Here is a 25,417-nt window from a genome sequence, read left to right as displayed (position 1 = left end):
TTAGATGTGGATTACCTTATTCTCCTGGCATGAAAAAGCTATTTGTTGCATTTTTTAGAAAAGGCTAAATTTATAACAAAATGTATCTTTTTTCTGGGTGTCTAAACCCTGTATATAGTATTTTCCTTTTCTTCATACAACTATTACTACTTTCAGAGAACAATCAATCACTAGACTTAGCACCCCTAAGTTCTAATGTGATTTCATTAAGTGATTCTATTTATTATCCTTTAAAGACTATATTCAGATCTAGCATCATGTTTGTCTTTAATATTACATAATTTTAGAAGTCACTTTAAAATAGCTGGGTTCTTGGGGCGCCTGGGTGGCACAGTTGGTTAAGCGTCGACTTCAGCCAGGTCACGATCTCACGGTCCGTGAGTTCGAGCCCCGCGTCGGGCTCTGGGCTGATGGCTCAGAGCCTGGAGCCTGTTTCCGATTCTGTGTCTCCCTCTCTCTCTGCCCCTCGCCCGTTCATGCTCTGTCTCTCTCTGTCCCAAAAATAAATAAACGTTGAAAAAAAAAATTAAAAAAAAAAATAAAATAGCTGGGTTCTTTATATTGCTTGAGCATTTCTTTCTCCAAACATTTGTTTCACAAAGATGAATTAAAATATTTTACTAAGGGAATAAAGTCACATGACAATATTTTTGGGGCGCCTGGGTGGCTCAGTCGGTTGAGTGCCTGACGTCGGCTCAGGTCACGATCTTGCAGTCCGCGAGTTCGAACCCTGTGTCATGTTCTATGCTGACAGCTCAGAGCCTGGAGCCTGCTTCAGATTCTGTGTCTTCTTCTCTCTCTGTTCCTTCCCCGCTCACACTTTGTCTCTCTCTGTCTAAAATAAATGAACATTAAAAAATTAAAAAAAGAAAATATTGTTTATTGCACCCTTATTTAAAAAAAAAAAACAACATTGCCAAACTGTATGGTCAATTTGTATGATTAACCTATTACAAGGGAAATGGTCTGAACCTTCCTATTGTTTAATTTTGCAGTTTTGGTTCATTTAACCTTATGTTTATAGACTTTCTAGAGAAACTTTGTGCGTTTTGATGCAGAGTAGGAATCGGGAACTCTATTTAAATAATAATTTGTGAAATAAGTTTTCCAAAGCACATTTGTATTGCCCAGCTGTACAAGGCTCCTCTTTCTATAACAATCACTTTTAGAATTACAGACATTTTTATTATGGATGCTGTGCATCTACATAAAACAGCATGTGGCCATGGCAAAGAGATTCATCTTTTGTGAAGCAGAGGTTTAAACCACATATAACAGCAGAGTTCAGGTTGATTCAGGTATCAATACACCTGAAATACAACAATATATTTCTCTGAGTTAATATAGTTCCCTGTTCTGAAAAAAAATCTTTTAAGTACCTTGCATGAAAAAAAATACTAAAGAAAATCATGCATGCATGAAATTTGAAGTCAGTTCCCAAAGTAAAGTGAATTCAAAATAAATGAGATGGGCCTACACATAAAAACTGAAACATAAATGATGAGGACGATTTCTAGCTTATTTATACCAAATTTTCCCGTGTTTGTATGTGTATTTCATTAGCAGCAAACTTAGGAAATATAACATCTGTTAAAAAAAATGTATTGTCTGATACCAGCCTCCCTCCATCCAACGTGTCAATTATTAACAATATAACTTTGTATGAAAAATGTACCTAGATCAGCAGACATCTTACACTTAGATTTTACAAAGATCAACCTCGTTGAACTAACAAAGGTTGGTATTGTTATTAAATAAATATATGCTCCCATGTGAGATTATATTATAAAGCAAATTCATTGATTACTTTAAAGAAGATACAGTGTGTTCCACAGAACGTTCTTTTACTTTAAATGTTTAGTTAGGATTACCTCATTTACCTAACAGAAGACTACATTATTTGTATAAATCCGTGACACTGACTCGTTTGATTTTTTCCCCTTAATAAAGTACTCAAGAAGTAATAGACTATGGAAAACACATTTAAACAGAGGAATATATTTATTTAGTAAACACCAACTATCAACTTGGACTCTCCCTCCCTTTAGTAGAATAAATCTGTAACTGCTTCTCTCAGATCTTTCAAAATAATCAAAGAATTTATGCACTAATTACATAGTATGCATATGATAGGAAACATCTAATTTCAGTTAAAAGGAGTGAGAGAAAGCAAATTGTTAATGGATTGTACATCACCAACAAATTGAGCAAACGTCACAGGTAGCAGAGTGTAGATAAATCATTACTGACAAAAGAATAGAAAATATTAATGACAGATACATGGCACTTATCTAGATATCTAGACACTTAAATCTTTTAAAAATCACAAACATGTTAGCGTCTTTTTTTTTTAAGTTTATTTATATTTTGAGAGAGAGAGGGAGCATGAACACGAGCAGGGGAAGAACAGAGAGAGGAAGAGAGAGAGGGAAAGAGAGAGAGAGAGAGAGAATCCCCAGCAGGCTCTGCACTGACAGTGCAGAGCCTGAGGCTGGACTCAGTCTCACTAACCCTGAGATCATGAGCTGAGCTAAAATCAAAAGTCAGACGCTTAACAGACTGAGCCACCCAGGAGCCCCAAACATGTTACCTTCTGAGCTGTGTTTACTAATAAAAGTCCAAGGAAACAATAAATGGAAATCTATTTACTACTGAAAGAAAAAAAGGTAATCAGTAAACAGAAAAATTGAATATACCTTCTCGCATCAACAGAATATCTCAGAGTTCTAGATGAAATTAGAGCGACATTCTATGGTTTTGGAGGCATTTTTCAGAAGTATGGAAAAATATTTAAGTGTAGATGTGTCAGCAACAATTCTGTAGGAATTCAAGATGCATGGTTCCCTCTTAAACAAAATGTGGTAATCAGCTCATCATCATTTGCTATGGACATGAGATCGAGAAATCTTTGAGGAAGATAAATTTGCTACAGTGAGCTTCCTGGCAAATGCAGATTTGAAATTACTGGTATAAAAATGGAAAGTACATTTTGCTAAAGATAACAGTAAGACAGGAAAGATAAAATATAGATTATATCAGTGCTCAATAAATAGAATAAACTTAAGTATAAACACATGAAGGAAATTTAAAATAATGTATAAATTAGTTTCAAATGAGAAAAAAATAATTGTCCCAAAGAAGTAATAAGAGGAAACATAAAATAATTTAGTTGGTTTAAATTGAGTGTTCTCTGTCACTATCTTCCAGAATCACATTCTAGGATAAGAAATGAACTTGAAAATGTGTCCGTAGGTTTTGAGCTATCATCAGCATAATAGGACTCAGAATTAGAGAATGACCATGAACAAAGTGTAGGGGGAGATAGGACATTTCTTTTCCAAAAGAAAAAAAAATGTACATTTACATTATGTTACCCTGAAAACAATCTTGAAAATTTGGTAGTTTTATTTCAGTTTTATATTAAGTACCTGATATGTACAGAATGTAGGTCTGTTCTTCAGATTATACTACACATTCTCTGACCTCCATGGAGCTTTTCATGCACTTGAGAAAAGTTGTCAGATTGTTTCTGATTATCCATCAATTTATTCTCCTATCAAGCCAAAAGCCAATAGCAAGGGAAGAACGATCTATCCAGAGAGTAGCTGTGCTTTAGATGGAAAAGAAGGCAAACATCAAGGAGATACGTAGATTTTTCAGTTCATAAAGTAATAGCGTGAAGGGAAGGAAAGAAGTGATGAATGATAGAGACTTCTTGGAATAGGTGGGCTGGAAGGAGGAGGCTTTACCTAGGATTTCTTTCTGAGAAAGTACATCTTGAACAAGGATGCCAGGGTGAGAGCCGCATGCATATATGGACGAAATGGATCACTTCTATTGCCTGAAGCACTTTTGGCAATGAAATGCGTGTGGACACATGCTTTTCTGGTGTCACTGCCACTGATGATTCCTTTTTAGGACTTTTATATTCGTCCTCATTTGCCAGACCCACTAATGGGCTCAATACTTGGACAGGAATTTCCATTTTAACTGTTGCACATACTGGTGTATTCTTTCACTCAGAAAAGATGGAAATGGGATGAAATTGAGTAAGATGTTTTTAGAAATCGTAACAATTTTTGAATGAACACACTATATTTCCCATATAGGACACACTCTTTCACAAGCTTCTTGTTGCTCTCTTTGTTCTTAATTTATCTAAGGAAGGGATAGATGAAAGATACCTAAGCATTAGGATACAAAGTTTTAAAAGAGGAGAATATTGTCCTGCTTATTGGTTTGGCCATTTCCTCCTTAAGAGTGTAACGTCTACAGCTATTGGGATTTGTATTCTGTTCTTCGGTCACCTGGAATGTTTTATTTATGTATTCAAACATTGTCTGCTATATAATGCACAGACTCCAAATTTTAGACTGCTTTCTCCCAAGCACCGTATATGAGAAGTATTCCATAAAACTCGGAGTGGTCTGGTTTTGCCTTTGCTACTATTTTAACGGTTAGGAGTCCCATCACAATCCTTTAGGGTCTCCGATCCTTATCTGTAAAATAGAGGGGCTAGATCATGCTCTCAAAAGTTCCCCGAAACAATAAAAACAGTATGACTCCACTGTGTTTGCATGTACTGAGAACCAGGAGCACCACAAATCTGTTGTACATGAACACTAGGATATTTATATTTGTACACATGATACTCATGTTTCCCCAAACAGGTATCCATACAAAATTTTGCGACTAATTGGCCCAAGGTACTGTGGGTGATAAAGAAAAAATAATAATAATAAATAAATGTCTGTGCTATGCTAGAAAATAAAGTGTGAATGATTATAAATTATACTGTAATGTGTTTCCTAAAATCTCATATAAGACAGAGCCAATTAGCTGGTACGTTTATTAGTTAAATTTGAAAGTGGGCAAGGTGGGTCAAGGGGGCTTTTTAAAATCCTTTTGTGATGACAAATATAATTAAAATCAAAGGAATAAGCAAAATTAAGTTTACTATTTAGTATTTGCTTTCTCTCTTTAGGTTATTCATACCATCAGTGCTACTGATAAAGATGATTTTGCAAATGGACCAAGGTTTAACTTCTTTCTTGATGAACGCCTGTCTATAAACCCAAACTTCACTCTGAAGGACAATGAAGGTGAACACGAATTACATATACTTTTTAATCTATGTGAGATCTGCTTTGACTTAATATGGAATAGGCCTGAGCAGTTTTGTTTTATTTTTACATACCCATGAACAGCTTGCAAATCCGCATTCAAAGTCAGTTTGATGTTAATGTGTTATGATCTGTGAATAGCTTATATTTAAAATTGAGCCATATGTACAAATAACTTTCATTGAGTTTATTCAGAAGCATTCCTTTAAACAAGAAATGTACATGTAATATGCTCTTGGGCAAATTTTAAGAGAAATCTTAGCTGACAAACATATTTATGAGAGCTGCTTGCAATTGCTAGGAGGTAGAAAAATTTTAAATTAGGAAAAATGAAAAATATGTCCTAGGGACAGTCAGGAAAGGAAATGCAACGTTTGAATTCATCTTGCATTAGCAAGGCTATCATAATGTGGTGTACAAATTATATTTCCTCTTGTTATTATGAATATTTTTCAAACTATGGGTAGAAAATATGCATAATTGCAGAATATTTTGTAAATTTGGAATTACTTTTGCTTAAACTTCTGTATTGTGTGGGAAAAGAAAGAACACCATAATCTAGTACCTAGAGAAGATTCACCATGATTTAGATTCCCTGTTTGGTAGATTTCTCCAGGTCCTGTAAAAATCAATCTTCTGTATGTAAAGGAAACACTAAGTCATTCTCTATGTGCAGTGTTCTGATTTGTATCAACTTTCTTCTTACCCCAAACTATCTTTGATCATGTTTATCTGAATATGCTACTTTTGGAATTTAACACTTGCCTCAGAATCCTTTTAAAGAAACAACAGTGCATCCACTTAAGAGTAAACATATAATTTCCTCTCTATACACTTCAGGGAAAAGGATTTTCAAACACCAAAAAAAAAAAAAAAAAATGCTGTTACTTAATGTCAACTCACTAAAACATTATTTCCATCATTCCTAATTCCTTCTTTATATTATCATAACAAGAAGACCAAATTGTACATGTGGCCATAGCAAGATTCATATGAAAATACAAAGCTTGATTGTCTCTCATTTTAACTACCCTATAGTCAGCTCTATGTATGAGAATAAATATTTGTGCATGTTTGTATCTGAAATATTGTATTAGTTGATTATTGTACATTTATTTGCATTTGAATATTCCATTCTACAATCCCAAATATATTTAATGTAAGTATGTTAAATATGTAAAAAAAATCTATTACTATTTCCCATATTTCAATATTTGCAAAATTTGGAGAGCATTCAACTTTCTGCCTTAGATTACAATCATATCTAGATATCTATATCTATATCTATATCTATCTATATATTTCAGTTGTTTGTTTTTACATTCCAATAAGGATTTTATTTTATATTTTTAAGTAATTTTCATTTGATGATAGAATGAAAATTTGACCTGGATTTAAAGATGGGCATTCAAGTTATTTAACCCATGTAAGTATAAGTCCAAAAATATTTTTAAAAACAGGAGAATTTTAATATTGTTGAGACCCACTCAGTGATTAAAAATCCGCAGACAAAAATACTATATCTGGAATTTGTGAATTTAATGAATGGCTACATTCAAAAGGGCTTAATTCAATCATTTGACTCACCAGTGGTAGGAAATAATTTCCCTCAAATATATACACTCTTGAAAGGATTTATGGTGCTGATGTACATATTTTTACATTTGTTTTAAATGTAATTTTTTTAACATTTTTAAACATACATACAAACATTTTTCTTTTTTTTTTTTTAATTTTTTTTCAACGTTTATTTATTTTTGGGAACAAACATTTTTCAATGTAAGCTTTTTAACGTTTGTTTTAAACATACATACGAATGCTTTGTCAAACATGTGAGGCCTATGGACAGTTGTGTAGGGATAAAGATGTTTTAATATATTTGTAAGATTATTTTTTTAAATGCTGGGAATTGATAAAATTCTAAATAACACAGGAAACTTTCTTTTGGATAGGTAAAACAGCAGTTTTTAGAAAAAAAAAACTCAGGTGCATAGCAGAAAGCATGAACTTATGGCAAGCCGATTTGATTATGCTAGATAAGCCACCTAAACTTTCCGAGCCTCAGCTTTTACATCCATAAATTATGCTTTAAAATACCCACTCTGGAATTTTGGGAGAGTTAGTGATACCATATGTAAAGATGGCCTTTTCTATAAACACAAGACAGTGATGGATAATAATATGTAAAGATGAAATTAAAAACAGAATAGCCATACCAAAATGAACGCACTCATACATATATATGTTCACAAGTGCATAAATAATTCTCTGGACAACAACCAGCACAAAAATAAAAAGAGTAAATATAAATATTAACAATCTAAGCCTGCTGAATCCTGGTAGCTTAGCATTTATATGCCCCCAGAACATACAAAATATATCTAAAAGAAACAAAGACAATGAAAATTAGTGTGTGTGTGTGTGTGTGTGTGTGTGTGTGTGTGTGTGAGCGAGCATGCACGTGCGCGTGCACAGGCACTCACTGCTTACACAAAAGTACACCAGGGAACGGTGGAAGGCAGACCTAGCCTCCGAGCCAGGATGGATGATCAGGAAGCCTTTGGTTTAGTAGCATCTCCCAAACTACTAAATGGTAAAGACTGAATAGAGAGACAAAGAGATTTCCAAAATAAGAGAGAAGTGTATATATTATTGTTTACTCTAAGCCCGCAGATCAACACATTAAAAGGTAGACAATGAAATAAAAAAATAAGTCAGAAAGTGAATTTACTGTGAATAATACAAAACACATAAGTGATCAGAAAATATTTTAATAAAAGTATATTTAGGATTCTCAAAATTAAAAAAAAAAAATAACATGTTTACAACAAGACCAAGAAGCAATTAAGTGAAATGAGACAATGAAAGAAAACAAGTGTGTATGAAAACAATTTAAAAATCCCTATGAAATCAATGAATTAATTAAATCCTTATCAAAATAAAACTATAGTTTTTGCATATATAAAAAAGTATATAGAACCATATAAGAAGCGTACAATAATTCAGTTTTATATATGTAATTATATATAAACATATACAACTATAGTTATTGAATATATAGAAAAGAACTACATATAGAAATTACATATATACAGAACTACATATGTATTACATACATATATACAGAAGTACATATAGAAATTTATAGATATTTAGGTATGTATAAAACTACATATATATGTTTATATTCTTAAGTTTATACTGTAATTACAAAGACATATACCTGTATGTAAACATATACAATATACGTATATGTATACACATACACATAGACACAGATATAAAGACAGAACAACAGAAATTACTAGGCAGCATTACCTCTAGACAGGACACAAAGAAAGTTTAACAAGTCAAATGTAAAATTCATTAATTCAAGCAAAAAAGCTCAGGTAGATCAAAACTTTAAAAATGCATAAGAACACTTAGCAGATATGGAGTATAACGTGCCTAGAAGAATTAAGAAGACATTATAGCAATCAACAATATAGATAGGTAAAATTACTTGACAGTTTCTCCTATTGAAAATAGATGTGTCCTTACAATGAACAAAAAACACCAAAGCCAAGCACAAAATCAAATCTTCGCTTGGATATGACACTTTAAAACTGGTAAATCTCAGGGGCGCGTTGGTGGTTCAGTCAGTTAAGTGTCCTACTTTGGCTCAGGTCACGATCTTGAGGTACACGAGTTTGAGCCCCACTTTGGGCTCTGTGCTGACAGCTCAAAACCTGCTTCTGATTCTGTGTCTCCCTCTCTCTGCCCCTCCCCTCCCACAGAGAGACTCTCTGTCTCTTTCTCAAAAATAAATTAAAAAAAAAATTTAAAAAAAACCCTGTTAAACCTCAAAGATAAAGAGAAAAATCTTTACAGTATCAAAGACAAAATGCAGAATAATTAAAAACAATGAGAATTAGATTTAAAGTAGATTCCTGTGTTAATTTTTTTTAAATTTTCTTTAATGTTTATTTATTTTTGAAAGAGAGAGACCAGTGTGAACGGGGCAGGGGTGAAGAGAGAGTGCGACACAGAATCGGAAGCAGGCTCCAGGCTCTGAGCTGTCAGCACAGAGCCTGATGCAGTGCTCAAACTCATGAACCATGAGATCATGACTTGAGTCAAAGTCAGAAGCTTATCTGACTGAGCCACCCAAGTGCCCCTAATTTTTTTTTAAAGCTGAAAGAGGTTGACAAAAACCACGTGCTCAAAATGCTGAAGGAAAATAATTTGCTATTTTCAATAACCTTTCCTAGATTTAGTTAAAAATGGTAAGCTATCTAAAATCAAGGAGGACCCCTTAGTTAAGAATTTTTTCCAATGTATAAAAAATAAGTTTTTACTGTTCGCTACTGACATTTTGACAAATGTCGCATTAATCTTTGCCTTCAGAATCTCTGCAGAATATAATAAAGAAGAAAAAAATCTTGTAATTCATGTTTTATTTCATATGTTAAAGCTTGAAGAGTAAATGCTAAATTAGCAGAATAAAAGTCTGTGATTTCCAAAGCAAGGAAGGATTTTCAGAAAGTTAAATAAAAAAGCTTATTTTATCAATGGAGCACAAGGCCAGAAAGGAGAATAAAAGATGGAAAGTGAAAGCATAGAAAATGAAAGAAGAAAGTAGAAATAAATTCAAACATATTGTAGTCATAATCGGATTAAATATCATTTTTCATCAAAGCTGTATATAAATATGCTGCTTAGAAGAGGTGTACCAAATTCAAAATGAGATAGGAAATTTATATAAAAAGTTGGAAATATTTACCCATTGCTTCAAAAGAAACAACTATTGCTGAAAAAAAGAAAACCCAGGGACGCCTGGGTGGCGCAGTCGGTTAAGCGTCTGACTTCAGCCAGGTCACGATCTCGCGGTCCGTGAGTTCGAGCCCCGCGTCAGGCTCTGGGCTGATGGCTCAGAGCCTAGAGCCTGTTTCCAATTCTGTGTCTCCCTCTCTCTCTGCCCCTCCCCCTGTTCATGCTCTGTCTCTCTCTGTCCCAAAAATAAATAAACGTTGAAAAAAAAATTAAAAAAAAAAAAAGAAAACCCATGATCCATGGGGTCTAAAATAAGACATTTATTCAGCTCACATGTTTACGAAGGAGCACATTCTGGTAGGTTTCTGATAGGTTCATCTAAGCAACTCTTCTGGTCTCAGGACACCTACAGTCACTACAACTAATCAGCATTGTAAAAATAAAAATATTCTCACTTCAAAGAGAAAAACGTAACCATGATAAATAGAAACAAAACACAAGATTATCCTTGTTAACAGATGATGAAATTGTCTATAGGAAAATGTAAGACAGTCTACAGAAACACCTTGCATAGTAATGGGATGTTTTGCCAACATTTTTGAATACTAGCAAATGCCCCAAATGGATCGATTTCCTATATAAAAAAAAAAAAAAAAAAAAAAACCCAAACTACAAGGGCACTTGGGTGACTCAGTCAGCTAAGCATTGACGCTTGGTGTCGGGTCAGGTCATGATCTCCAGGTTTCATGAGTTTGAGCCCTGCGTAGAGCTCTACACTGGAAGTACTCAGCCTACTCCAAGATTCTTTCTCTCCCTCTCTCTGCCCCTTCCCTTCTTACAGTGTCTCTGCCTCTCTCAAATAAATTAATTAATTAAAAAAATATATATGAATAAATGGTAAATCAGGTACAATTTAAAATGGCAAAAACAAATCGAGCAAATTAGCACAAACCCTTCTAAAATCATTAGAGGAAAAAAATCAATACATAATTTTCAAGTTTATTCTATATAAAGAGCAATGTTACTGAAAATATAAAAACACACCCCAAAATAATATATTTACCAAATTACTTAATCAGAGCACTTAAATTTTCATATTAATCTATAAATTAAATCTAATTTTAATGATAAACTCAATTAGTCATCTGTTAATAAAATGCAAATAAATAGTAAAGGATTAAGAAAAGCAAAAATGTATTGAAAAAGAAGATGATGGAGGTATGTAATTAGCAGAAACAGAAGAGAGGACATATCCTAACAGATATCTAGACATTATAAAGATGAATATAGTGAGTGTAAACCCAGACAGTTGGTTTTTCTCTTTTCTTTCTCTTTTTTTTTTTTTTTTTTTGCAAGTGCCTGACTTAAGCTATATGTAAGTTGACCTGGGTAACATTGTCACTCTGTGCCAGGTATCACTTCCACTGACTTTTTTGTGTTTTTCTGGGTTTTGTTTTCCATTACTCCCCCATTCCCGCTATAGCCCTTCTCCCAAATTACCATGTACTCAAAGATAGTAGCAAAAGTAAGGGTGAACAGAGTATGGTGAAAAAGGAGCCCAGCTTAGCAGATATTTGAAAGGAATAATAGACAAAAGAAATTGCAGACTAAAAATATATTTCAGGCTCATTCTTCCAAATATTTGCTAGGATAACAATGTAGAGCTAAATAAACTTGGTCTGCGGATGGATCCTGAAAGTCACTTCCAAAGCAGAGAGGCATTGAGATTCACAAGAAAATATATAAATACTGGCCCAGCTCTACTCACCACTTCTTACTGTGTTGGAGAAATCACTGGGAATTGGAGCTCAAAGGACTTCCCTCAGCAGAAGATCACAGGACATTGCAAGGGTCAAGCAGGATGAAAGAGAGGCAGTTAGCATATATTGGGATGCACCTAATGTGAGAAAGAGAAAACCATACTTAAATATCTGACAAAGACTTTTTGAGTGGACACATGAAAACATTGCCAATTTAAAATTTCTGGTAAGGTGATAAAACTCAAATAGCCTCTGCTTAAAATGGAATCGGTAATCAGAAAGATGGACAAAGAAGGAACACTGCCCAAGAGGACACTGCTTTCCTCTCATTCTCACAAGGGAGTTGAGAGGTGATGTCAGTGTCCTTGGACGCCTCCTGCTCTTTTGAGTCTTATGGAATTTTGCCGTCTCTCCTGATTTCTATCATCTGTCAAGCTTCAATCACTTCCCTCTTTTCCCAAAAGTCTTGGTAATCCTGACTCCATCCACACTCAAAACATAACTGGAAAAATGTAATGCCCTTAAGAGAAAATTAGCCAGGACTTTGGCTACCCAACACCCAATACCCAGCAGTCATTAGACAGAAAAAAATCCATTTTGTGTTCAATGACAAATGGTTATATGATAACTGGAACTTCCCTCATCACAACACTTGTCACAGGGTGGGTTCTCTCCCCATTTAGACTATAAAATCCAGGCATACAAGCAATTTTGTCTGACTTATTTAACTGCTGTATTCCTCACTCCTACCACGGTGCCTGATACAGAGGAAACTTTAAGTAAATATCTGTTAAAAAAAATAAGAGGAAAAACAAAGAAGAAAGTTTTAGAGTTTGACTCTGGAAATAGGTTGGCTCTATTTGAAACCTGGTTTCTCTGCTAATTATGTGTGGGACCACCACCAAATCCTTGTTCTCGGTGTGTCTGTTTCCTCCTTTGTAAAATGGAGATATGGACACAATTATTACTATTTTGTAATTTTTAAGAGAGATGAAAATATAAAGAATTTGAAATCACATACGAAGGGCTACATGTTTTAAGGGGCACACTGAAGGTAACTAAAAAGTAAATACATAGATGGAAAAATAATATGAAGAATCCAAATAAATTACTCTGAGTAAAGAAACATTTGAGTTTTAGGTGGGAAGAATACGTAACTATCCCAGAGAAATTCCCTAACTCGACAGACAAGGAAATAATTTTACCAGTTTCCAATGAAATTAAATTATAAAGATAATAAACGGTGCTGAAGTACTTATTTGCAAAATAACGAGCTAATAGTCGATGGATCTTTTTTTAGTGACACTTGAAAAAAAGAACTACAATAAGATAATCCTCTTCCTGTTAGGATATCCTGTTAGGATACTCATGTGACAATCAGGGAAATGTATTTTAAAATACTGAATACCTCAGTATTTAATATAATTACTATAATATTAAATATAAAATCTATTAATTATAGGGGCGCCTGGGTGGCTCAGTCGGTTAAGCGTCCGACTTCGGCTCAGGTCATGATCTCACCGTTCGGGAGTTCGAGCCCCACGTCGGGCTCTGGGCTGATGGCTCAGAGCCTGGAGCCTGCTTCCCATTCTGTGTCTCCCTCTCTCTCTGCCCCTCCCCACTCATTCTCTGTCTCTCTCTGTCTCAAAAATAAATAAACATTTAAAAAATCTATCAATTTAATAATGTTCCATTGATAAAATATCTGGAGCTAAAGCAGTCAAATGAAAATAAGAATAAATGTCTGAAAAGGTAAAGACAAAGTATTAAATGAACAATATATAATTAAGCATCAAACAAAAATAACAATCTAAGTGTAGTGTTTAATCACATTTATGAGCAATAATTATAGTGTAGAAAATAATAATCTTTCTTGGGGTGCCTGGATGGCTCAGTCAGTTAAGCCTCTGACTATTGATTTCAGCTCAGGTCATGATCTCATGATTGTGAGATCGAACCCCACATTGTCACATTGTGCTCCATGCTGAATGTGGAGCATTCTGAAGACTCTATCCTTTTCCCTTTGCCCCCCAACTCTCTCTCTATCTCGCTCTTTCTCTCCCTCTCTATCTCTCTTTGTCTCTTGCAAACGAGAAAATATGTTTCTTTTTTTTATTGTTAATGTATTTGTTTTTGAGAGAGAGAAAGAGAGAGAGATATTGAGAGTGTGGGGGAGGCACAGAGAGAGGAGAGAGAATTCTAAGCAGGCTCCACACTGTCAGTGCAGAGTCCAACGCAGGGCTCGAATTCAGGAACCACGAAGTCATGACCTGAGACCAAATCAAGTTGGACGCTTAAGGGACAGAGCCATCCAGGCACCCCAAAGTAAATATGCTTAAGAAATGTTTATGAAATGGAATTTGAGTATTTTCAGTAAGAATATACTCATTTATTGTATCTAATTAAAAACTGAAGAAAAGCACCTGAAATACACACACACACACACACACACACACACACACGCACACACACACACACACACAGCTTTTTTTCATGGCTTGACATTTACACTGGCTGTCCAGCATTCTACGGGAGACTCACACTGTATAACTAATCATCACCATTATTCCTCTCTCATCTCACAAAGAATTTTTTTCTCTAAAAGAAATCTGTAGTCAGCTCTTAAATTGACATTGTTTTTCTCCTACCACTTAATCTGTAAGGGGGCATGCGTTGTCTGTGCTGTATAAGGCAGTGATCTAAGCTGTCCAGAATGTTAAGAATTAAAACACAAAGCTCCTGCTTTCAGGGGACTTGCCGTCTAGTTGGAGAAAAGAAGACGTTATGAAATGTAACTTTTAACTGAAGGCGGTGACACTTAGATCACTAAAGGTTGTACTGAAACGTGATTTGACTTTAAACGATAGAATCCAATCCGCCAGGTAGAATGAATCTGAGAATACTTTTCAATTAGACTGGAAATCAAGACAGCAGAAAGGTGACAGAATGCAGCATCATTTAGAAGAATCTAGCCAGGGACATGTGGTAAGGCAGAGACACAGGCATTTTATTCACTATTCAGAACACATGAAGTATTAAGTACACTGCTATGTCCCATGCTTAGAAAAAAAAAAAAAAAAAAAAAGATTCTGCCATTAATCCTTTATTTGTCCTAGTACAAAATTGTGGTGAATAGAAAATTTGGTACTTAACCAAAATCTTCAATATTTACCTGGAAAATTTTGACCCTTACCTATTAAAAGACTGAAGACTTTGATCTGGAAAGTAACCAAGTGAAGAATTTCTATTTTTTTTTTCTTTTTACAACATATATAGCGAAATATATATTGTAAATAGGTTTGTTTGATAAATGACCTTATTTATCATTAACTAACATGTCACTAATAATACAATTTTATTTAAAATTAAAAACCAGAGTTCAGAAGATAATTTTTAAGTCGCAAGCATTATCAAGTTACATTACTCTAAAACAACAAAAAAGCATGAAATGCTTCTTAAAATGTAGTTTTTCCTATAATCACCTTCTCTTGAAATTGTAATAGGTAAGCTTCACTTTAGGCTCAAAAACTCACATTGTTTAATTCCAGCTTCTTAACCAAATATCTATAGCTAATGAACTCTGGTCATGTAACCAAGTCTGTGAGTATAAGCTTATACAAGGGTTCTGTGCACACAATTGTTGTATTTATTCATTTTGTAATATAAAAGTGTAATCTAATCCCCCAGTATAAATTATCATTAGTCTACCAGGTAAGACTGTTCCGCTTCATAGTCTTTACGCTGCTTTCTTGAGAGACTAGGTTTTATTTGATGCAAGGAGATTTGCCAGCTTAATTCCTAGGCTTAATTCTAATTGTCAAGTGCATTTGTAAATCTTACAGATTTTACACATGGAAGAGATAATTTATAACTATGTGTATACTTGTATCTCTGTTTGCAGGGTTCCGAATCACATATAATAAGGCTTTCAATTTTGAAAATCCTTATCATAATTTTGATAATTTGCTATCTACTCATATTTGTCTCTCAGTTTTCTTCTTTAGATATGTGTTTTCCACTTTGGTAGACACTCCCAGTCCATACCACTTTTTTACATAAATGACCTACCCCAAAAATTACCGTTTTAATGCCATTATACAAAAGATTCTGTAGACTATCCTATTCACTTTGTTGCATCCTTTTGAAGATTTTGTTTTTTCCTTGTTTTTATTACCTTTACTTGTTTCTTGGTAGTATTGATCCATACTTCTGAACATGAGGGTCATATCATTTGTAACTTGTCTTACGAGTTTTAGCAAAATACTTAAAAGGCACTGCTGGAAAGTACTGTTTTCCTTGTGATTATTTGGGTTTGGTGAAAGGCAATCTGGGTTTACACTGAGTTTAAGATAAGGACCATTTTCAAATTTGACTATTTTTTTTGTTTTTTTTTTTAAATTAATTAATTTATTTATTTATTTTGAGAGGGAGGGTCAGTGAGAGAGGAAGTGAAAGAATCCTACATGGGCCCTGCACTGTCAGCGCAGAGACCCATACAGAGCTTGAACTCATGAACCATGAGATTATGACCTGAGCCAAACTCAAGAGTTGGACACAACCCACTGAGCCACCCAGGTGCCCATCGAATTTGACTATGTTTAAAACCTCTTAAAGAGGTGTCATTTAGGGCCTTTTCTCTCGGATTTCACAGTCCCTTGGTTTGAAACACGTCGGAAGCCATGAAGAGCCTTGATGTATAGTTTGTACTTCTTTCGCACCGTCAGGTTTCTCGTAGTCAATATTCCCAGAGTTTATTTTTGTCCTTCAAATGAGAACTCGCAGCTGGTGTTGTAATGTGCTTAATTTCTCTGCAGAGTCTAACCATTGAAAATTCCGTTTTTAACCACAGGGCTTCGAGAGACCATTTAGCCGTTTCTCCCAATTCGTAAATAAAACAACACCCCGCAGTCCTGAGAATATGGTTGCAGACGATGCCTCCAACATCCTCTAGTGGATGTGGTAGCAGCTGGGCCCTGCTGAGTCACTTGCCTGCAGTCTCTGGTGAGGCTGAGACACGCTGTTTGGGTTCTAGTAGGGATCCCCCTTACCTCCCAGTCAGATCTCAGTCCTCCTTACTCACATGGTGGTCACACCTCGAAGGTGGTCACACCTGCTAGCATCATACTGTCCTCTAAGGGAAAATAGAGACCCAAAGCTTGACTAGGAAGAAGGCACAGGGTTCATATGCCATCTTGAGCCGAAAATCGGAAAGCGTGACTTCAAATACAGTGATTTGTTTTAATGGCCATTTTGCTCTAGGTAGGAAAATATTCTTTTGTTCTCTTCTTAGTGATTTTAATCTCTGTTGATTTTTGTTTTTACTTTTATATATTTTTCCTAATGTATTTGGCAGACCCTACCTCCTCTCACCTTTTTTTTACTCCCACTCACAAAGGAGTGACAGCAAAGGACAGTTCCGTCCTACTGTTCTCTAAGCACAAGTATAAAAGTAGACAAAGTAAAATGTGCCTAATATTTACCATTCCACGCCACTTTCCTTTTTGTTTTCCTTTTGTGAAACTGTAGGTTATTCTCTGCTTTAATTCCTTCCTGGCTCAGAAGGACATAATGCCCCAGGAGTCACCTCCTCTACCCTCTGCTCTCAGGCAGGGGAAACATTAAAACAACTTCATAAATAGGGTTATGTGTTCACTTTTTCAAGCTAAGGATTTATCCTCACAATTTCCTTCTGTGTTTACAAATTTAGTGACTCCAAACGTAATATCTTCTACTTTGATTCATCCATCCCCACTGAAAATAATAGTATTTGTTAAAGGTATGTGATAAATAATGAGTAGAGGGCTTCTCTTGTAGTTCGTATGCTTGTCTCTTTTTTTTTTTTCTGTAAACAACCCTTATCTCTCCTTCTACAATTATTATATTATTGTGGTATGGTTATGAATTATTTTGAATTTGGGGCTGGATTTCTATTTTAAAAGTTTCTGTTTTTTTATCACCTTCTCCATGCTTATTAACACTCTTATGCATATTCATATGTGTTATTCATGAGCAGATTTGCTGATACTCTTCAAAGTTCATATTCTTTTCTTCATATGTATTTATATATTTTTTAAGTCTCTAATACATAGGCTTGTATAGAGAGATGGACATAGTTGATGGTAAAGAGGAACTGAACAGTTTCAAATGTGGTTTTAAAATGTTGATAATAGATAGTAGCTTCTTTTTGGGAAAGACATTTTCCTGCTGTGAATGGAAGATTAAGGCTCAAAGGAAAATGGCAAAGCAGCTCAGAATAGCTATTCCCTGGCATCTGATAAAGAATAGATATCGACAAATTGATGGCTAGGCTCCTTTAAGAGCATAGTCTGCGTTTCTCTATGTACTTGGTGGAGCCAATTAAGATAATTATAACTATTTTACCAACACATATCTTTTTTAACGACTCTGAAAGCAGAAGCCTTAGACAATGGATGCTTGTGTTTATCTGGGATTTAAAGATGATCAAGAAGGAGTGTGGCAGATGGTCAAAGGGTTGACATTCCAGGGTGCAAATAAGAACATAATGACATATTGGATCATACATTCGTGATTTGGCAGAAAAAGCAAGGGAGGCCAGGAGGATGTTTACAAACTTAAATGAACAGGCAGAATCAGGAGGCTGAAAATTGATATTAGGGCGATTCTAGGGTCAAAGAAGGGGAAGTCAGGAAGCAGGAGAGAAGCAATAAACATTTAGTAGAGAGCTTGAGGAGGTAATGCTGTTGAAGTGTTAGAGGATATGTAAGTTCATTTTCCTTTAAAAATTTTTTTTTCAACATTTATTTATTTTTGGGACAGAGAGAGACAGAGCATGAACGGGGGAGGGCCAGAGAGAGAGGGAGACACAGAATCGGAAACAGGCTCCAGGCTCTGAGCCATCAGCCCAGAGCCCGACGCGGGGCTCGAACTCACGGACCGCGAGATCGTGACCTGGCTGAAGTCGGACGCTTAACCGACTGCGCCACCCAGGCACCCCTCATTTTCCTTTTAATGTCTTAATACATGTCAACATAATAAGGAAACTGTAACAAAAGACAAGTTCCTGCTGAGTGTAGTTCAAATCATTATTTATCAAGTACCTATTATGTGAGAGGAGCTGTACAGGCGGGCAAAAGAGCATTGTTTCATGCATGGTCTCTGATGATAGTTAAATTATGAGTATATTTCATTGCTGCTGGAAGACCAGAAAAAAAAAAAAAAAGGAAACAATATGAAGTCATGCATATTTATCTGTCTGGTGAAATTAAGTTTCTAGTTCCTAGCTTTCTCTTCAGACATTTAAAATTTTTTTTTTTTTTAAGTTTAGTTCAATTAGAGATCCACATCTGGGGATCTTAAATACATCTGCTGTTCTGATGGATTTAAAAATATTATTTTAATGTCTGCTGGCTGTGCTTGAGAGAAAGCCTATCTTTATACCTGTATTATCAAACAAAGAATCCTATGAAATGGTGGGGAGTGTATGAATGTCTAATAATTTAAGTTTTGAAGAACACATAGTTTTAATACCAAGATATAAGGCAATTTTGGACTTTAATATAAGATCTGTTTTTGCCCCAGGGAGTATTTAAAAAGCATCCCTTATTTTAATTTAAATTCTATTACAGTTTATATGAGTAGCACAGAGATTAGAATCTTTCAAGGTCTTTCAAAATATTGAACAAAAAAATAATAGGACACATACTATTAGCTCAAGAAAATTATGTCTGAATTCCAGAAGCAGTATGCAACTTGCATTATACTATCCTAGTCTGTAGCCTTCTGTCCCTGTAGAAGCTTAGAGGTTGCAAGTGTACCTATGAATTCACAAAACATTTTATTGTGATTATTTTATTGTGAATCATCAGCCAGTTATGAAATCCCTGTAGTTCTTGTAGCTCCAAAGTGATTTTTTTTTCTTACTATGGTTGCTTTTCCAGTCATCACAATGTTTTCTTAAAGTGTCTACATGAAGTCAGATATTGCATATCTGTATAGCAGTCTCCTTACATCCTCTCCTATGGACCATAGCTGTTTACAAAAAAGAAATAGAATATATATATATATATATATATATATATATATATATATATATAGTTTTATTATATATTTATTATATATTATATATAGTTATATATAGTTTCATTATATTATTTATAATATTATATATTATTTATAGAATAAAGAAACAGAATATATATACACATATGTGTGTGTGTGTGTGTGTGTGTGTGTGTATATATATATAAAGGATGCTTTGACATCTGTGTTGAAAGAATAAAACACATTCAAGGCTATTTCCAAATTACACTGAAGATACACTTGCTGGGAATATCAGGAATATATTCCAGAAGACATTAATAAGTAAGAGAATCTCCTGATTTTTCTGGCCATTTTCTGAGACCCTTTGGTCACCACCTAAATCCATATGCAACATGTAGAATTTTCACACTATTGCTTCAAAGACTCTTTGTATGACAGATTTTTCTAAAATTTTTGCCATCCCAAAGTCCTCTCGATACACCCCCTTTGGGTTAAAATAGAACTTTTAAGGTGGTAAACCCAAAAGTATGCATAGTGTTTCAGTGCAGTCTTCTCACTAAAGAGATTCATAGATAGTCCATATTTTACTGAATGATTCCAGTACTGTTTAGTTTATCTGAACTTCCTATAGCCTATTCCTGCATTCAGAGATACATATTACAAAATAATTGCTGTTACTCATCTAATATGAATCTTTATTCACATTGTTTTATTTTTTCAACGTTTTATTTATTTTTGGGACAGAGAGACACAGAGCATGAACGAGGGAGGGGCAGAGAGAGAGGGAGACACAGAATCGGAAACAGGCTCCAGGCTCTGAGCCATCAGCCCAGAGCCTGACACAGAGCTCGAACTCACGGACCGCGAGATCGTGACCTGGCTGAAGTCGGACGCTTAACCGACTGCGCCACCCAGGCGCCCCTATTCACATTGTTTTAGTTGAAATTCTTTGTGCTAGCTGTCCAATATCTTCTTGAATCCTAACCAAATATATATTCTTGGCTTCCAAGAGTCCTATGAGCTTGTGTCTTCATTCAAACTATTGAGAATCAGAATTAAGGACCAACCTTGGGTACACATTGTTAGAGACTGTCCTTTATTTAGCATTGATAATCAGTACTTTTCATGTTCCATCCTGGTATGGTTGATCTTTATTGAGCTCATATATTTTTATCCACTTGGAAATGAAGATTTTCTCTATTGCTTGGTTTATTTTTTTAATTATACGTCAAGTTTGGGATTTGTTGTTGCTCTTGAAACCTAATTTTGCAGTTTCAATGAAACAAATTTTATTCTCTGTATAAAAATACATTGTGTGTGTGTGTGTGTGTGTGTGTGTGTGTGTGTGTATGCATACATATCTTCTTACCTCTTTCATTTTAGTTCAAATTTTTCTTGTTCAAGTTCAGTGAGCCTTCAGCCAAGTACATTTTTTGCAGTTCCAGTTAGGTACACAATATCCCATTTGAAGAGCTCATTATTCTGCTCTGCTAAATCTTTCTAGGTAGGAAGCTCTTTGCTTCCTGAATCCTCTTTTCTTTTCAAAAGTCAAACCTACAGCTGGAAAAAAAGAAAGAATAGTTTTACGTCTCTGTGTCTGAGAGCTTTCTATTTAAGAACTTAAGGTGTACTGAAACATGTTCTGGATTTCTTTTTGTTTCCGATCATGTTTCTGACTGCATTTCCAATAATTATTCTGAAAGAGAGTATGCTTCCAGATTAAGAATCTAACGTGTACACTAGGCCAGAGCCATAAAAGGGGGTCCGCAACTACCATTGCATGTTATATCATTGTACACGTTATTAACCATGTTTATTGAAATCAGGGACCAGTGCCTTCCATCTCTTCTTTGGAGGCCAGCAGTGGGATTCTCAAACATGTTTCTGCCTGTGAACACTTAGTTCATACCTTTTCCTTAGACTAGGGAGCTGCACATGTAGGCAAGTTTATATTAATCATGATGCAACGTCCTACAGCTGAGAGGTGTGCTGCTTCAAAGCTCAGGTCTCTGGGCAAGGGCTTGTGACTGTTGTAATTATACAATACACATGATGCAATTTCTGCATTTTTTCTTTCTCATTCTCAACTTGCTTCAAAATAGACAATCGATAATTTTTTTTTCTTTTCCACTGGGTAAGAAAATCTTTTGTAATTTGTCATTGGATTATGTGTGCTCTTTAACAAACCTTCAGTTATGTATATGTGTGCACATAAATGATCATATGTGCATATGATTATAAAACCATATAATTCATGTGTTTTATTACATTGAATATTTGCAAAATGTGTTATCTTTCTACTGCATTAATTTGGCAATATAAAATCAAGAAAATATAACTGTAGGGTATTTTATCATGGCTATCTTAAACATACTCCTAGGTAATAGCATTTCAATTTCCAGAATTAAAAAAATAAATAAATAAATAAATAAATGAATCTTTAAGTGTAATTGTCTAACGATTCACTTACTTTTTACTGAATTAACTAAAATTAATTAATTAGTAATTAACTCGTAGGTGTACTTGCAGGTTAGATTCTCTGGAAGAAAGCTCTGACCTGGAGTTTAGAGGGCAGATTGTTTACTGCAGTTCGCAGTTGGGATCAACGTCTGTGGGGCAGTGGAAGGAAGCGGGTTGAGCAGCATGAGACATTGAGCTGCCGTGCAAATTTAATGCCTCGCAGTTGGCCCAATAGTAAAGCTCTGGAACTAAGCCTGCCTTTCACTATGTCTACATTCAATGGAAGTGGCTCCACCTTTAGAACCTTGAAGCAATGAGTCACTGATGATATGCTGCTCCAGAAGGATGCAACACAGGGTCCGGCGATAATGTGCAAGTAGGGCAGCTACTTATTCCATGCAGGGGGTCTGCACAGCACATCTAAGTGTGTGCCGGAAGGGTCTTTAGACCAACAAACCTGTTGGACTGAAGAATAAAGTACTGAGATAACCATATACTATGTGCACTTGAGAACATCAGTGTGATTGCAGGTGAATTGGTAAAAAGGCAGTGTGATGTTGTGGTTTGGGAATGTAGTGGGGTTGTATCCTGATTATTTACTAGCTCTATAACTTTGGGCAATTTATCCTCTGGGACTCAGTTTCTCTATTTTTTGATTATTATATACAGGAAAAATGATTTTTCCTAAAATATAAGACACTTAACATCTTCCCTCTATAATCTATAATCCAGAGTGACTATGCAAGCAATTAATGTAATAGAATTTTGAAAGCACATAAAAAGTAGAATTAACGATTTTATTCATCATTAACTTTCCATGGTGTGCTACTATATAACAAGAGTGCTTCACATCACAGCTAAATCTGAAAAAGTTTATTAATTGATCTGGTCTCTCCACAAATATATTATCTACACCAGTGGTCCTTGGGCTTTTTTGTACATTAACATCATCTGAATAGTTTGCTAATGCCTGTGTTGAGTCACCGAGTTTGGCGTGGGGACCACTGTCTCGTTTCAAAGTTTAGGACCCATTGGCTTGAATCTGTATTCTTTTAAGTCTTTTTGCCTTCATGTCCATGTCCAACATGATTGCTTCTTCATTCCCCTGTCTTCCACTCTTTCCCTTCTCTTTAAATTTTAGCTCAATTGATTTTCCAACTCGGTATCTCAATTTAAGAACATAGCTTAGTCACTCTATAAGGATCGCCCTTTCCTGTTCCTTTGTCCATTTCATAAACTAAATTAAAAAAAAAAAAAACATACCCATTTTATCCATTAAAGGAAATGTGAATCTTGACCGGCGGCTTTACTAAGTACATTTTGTTTTGCTTATGTCTGTCATAGATAACACAGCCAGCATTCTGACAAGGCGGAGGAGATTTAGTCGAACTATTCAGGATGTGTATTATCTCCCCATTATGATCTCTGATGGTGGAATCCCCTCTCTCAGCAGCAGCAGTACCCTCACCGTCAGGGTTTGTGCATGCGAGAGAGATGGGCGCGTGCGGACCTGCCATGCGGAAGCGTTCCTGTCCTCGGCTGGCTTGAGTACAGGCGCCCTAATCGCTATTCTGCTGTGTGTTGTCATTCTCCTAGGTAAGGTCACCCAACTCCTAATGTTGTGTGATGGCGATTCCGAATGTACCGTATGGTGGCCAGCAGTGCATTAGAAAGGAGAGACAAAGAAAATCACTTGGACGGGACTTAAAAATTAGGAACCCAAAATTTGGACCACAAAGCATAGCTGCACAGACTTCCTTTTAATTAACTTTCTCAATACCCGAGCTGATGGAGAGAGACTTGGATTGAAATGTGAGTGAAAGAGTTGAAATGTCAGAAGGAAAGATAGGTTCAGAGAGAAATCTTTTTGGAAAGGATCTATCTGGGAAATAATTGATATTTAAAATTCTAAATACCACATTGAAGGAGCTTTTACACTGTATTTCAAAGAACATAAGTGACATGATTCTCAGATGAATCTCAACACCGTATAAAAGTAGATTTCTTGTGGAAACTTCTATTAGCCTAAGATATTACTTAATCATCAATGTTAGCTGAATTTTAAAGTACAAAGTCTGAATCATTTTGGCGTTAACTATATTACATTTTATTAAGTTTAATAGGATTTTTAGTTGAGATTTGCATTACATTTCATCTTAATAAAAAATAAGATACTTCCTCTAATTTTATATATATATATATATATATATATAATCATTTTCATAGTCTAAGTCTAATCACAGCCACACTTGAAGCTATTACTGTAACCTCTTTAGAATCGCTATTTCAACAAGACCACAAATCCGATTTTTATAACAAGAGAAGTAGACATAAAGAATCCTTCTGTTTTGTTCAGAGGGTAGATATTTATTTTCCCAGCATATCCACTCCCTTCTTCCTTTCTCTTAGCATCTTTATCTTTTGCTCATTTTTCAGCACTGTGTACACGTGGGGCAAAATTTAAAAAAAAAAACAAAACTATATGGTTTGTGGAGACAGATGTTTTGTTTTGTTTTGCAAGGAGTGTTCCTTGTTTTGTTTTTGAGGTTAAAGATAAATCACCAGTATGGAAGGAGTAGAGAGCAAGGCAGAATGAGGCTGGGAAGTGGAATGGATGGTTAGGCAGCTGTGAGACAGTTTGGGGCTCCATTGAACATGGTAGATGGTAGGTTTTGTTCTCGGCGTGTCAAGAGACGTTTCAAGCAAGAGAATCCATTCATAACATTCGTATTTGGAAACGATGAGTATAAAGGAAGCAGAGAACAAGTCTCATGATGGCGTGAGAGCATGTAGGCAAAGCAATTAGGACAACAGTGCGGCTGTCTTGCTCAGCCCCCTTTGGACTAGCATAGTTAGAGCGCAGGTGAAGAGTAGTAGATAATATCAAGATGTTTTAGGTGAAATCAAAAGTGATCTTGGATAATATGATGCAGGTCCCCGGGTGAACATTTTTTATCAAAATCTTAACAGAATGATTAATGGAAGTGCCTAAGATTCATTTCAAAACTGCCACATGGAGAATTTCATGTCAGTGAGCTAATATCTAATGTTTATGACATAGTGTATTTTTTTAATTTTTTTTAAATTTAAGTTTATTTATTTATTTTGAGAGAGAGAGTGAAAGAGGCAGAGAGACAGAGAGAGAGAGAGAGAGAGAGAGAGAGAGAGAGAATATCCCAAGCAGGCTCCCCACCATCATTGTGGAACCCGATGTGCGGCTCAAACTCACATACAGTGAGAGCATGACCTGAGCCAAAATCAAGAGTTGGATGCTCAACCAACTGAGCCACTCAGGTGTAG

At 35.3% G+C, this 25,417-nt stretch overlaps 1 protein-coding gene across 8 annotated transcripts in view; it reads left to right on the top strand.

Annotated features, from left to right (window-relative positions):
- Window positions 1-25,417, top strand: part of CDH18 (cadherin 18) — a 1,020,275-nt gene that overhangs the window by 986,407 nt on the left and 8,451 nt on the right. For 4 of the 8 annotated variants that reach the window (XM_040494419.1, XM_040494413.1, XM_040494409.1 and 1 more), the window contains 2 exons: window positions 4,985-5,102; window positions 23,462-23,713. In XM_040494419.1, the coding sequence (XP_040350353.1) occupies window positions 4,985-5,102; window positions 23,462-23,713 (370 nt within the window). Of the gene's footprint in view, window positions 1-4,984; window positions 5,103-23,461; window positions 23,930-25,417 lie in introns of all 8 variants that reach the window. The other 4 variants (XR_005796617.1, XM_040494441.1, XM_040494432.1 and 1 more) reach the window with 4 other exon arrangements.

This window comes from Herpailurus yagouaroundi, unplaced genomic scaffold (genome assembly GCF_014898765.1).
Source record: "Herpailurus yagouaroundi ecotype Mexico unplaced genomic scaffold, PumYag 29, whole genome shotgun sequence".
NCBI lineage: Eukaryota > Metazoa > Chordata > Mammalia > Carnivora > Felidae > Herpailurus > Herpailurus yagouaroundi.
This window is presented reverse-complemented; position numbering and strand designations above follow the sequence as displayed.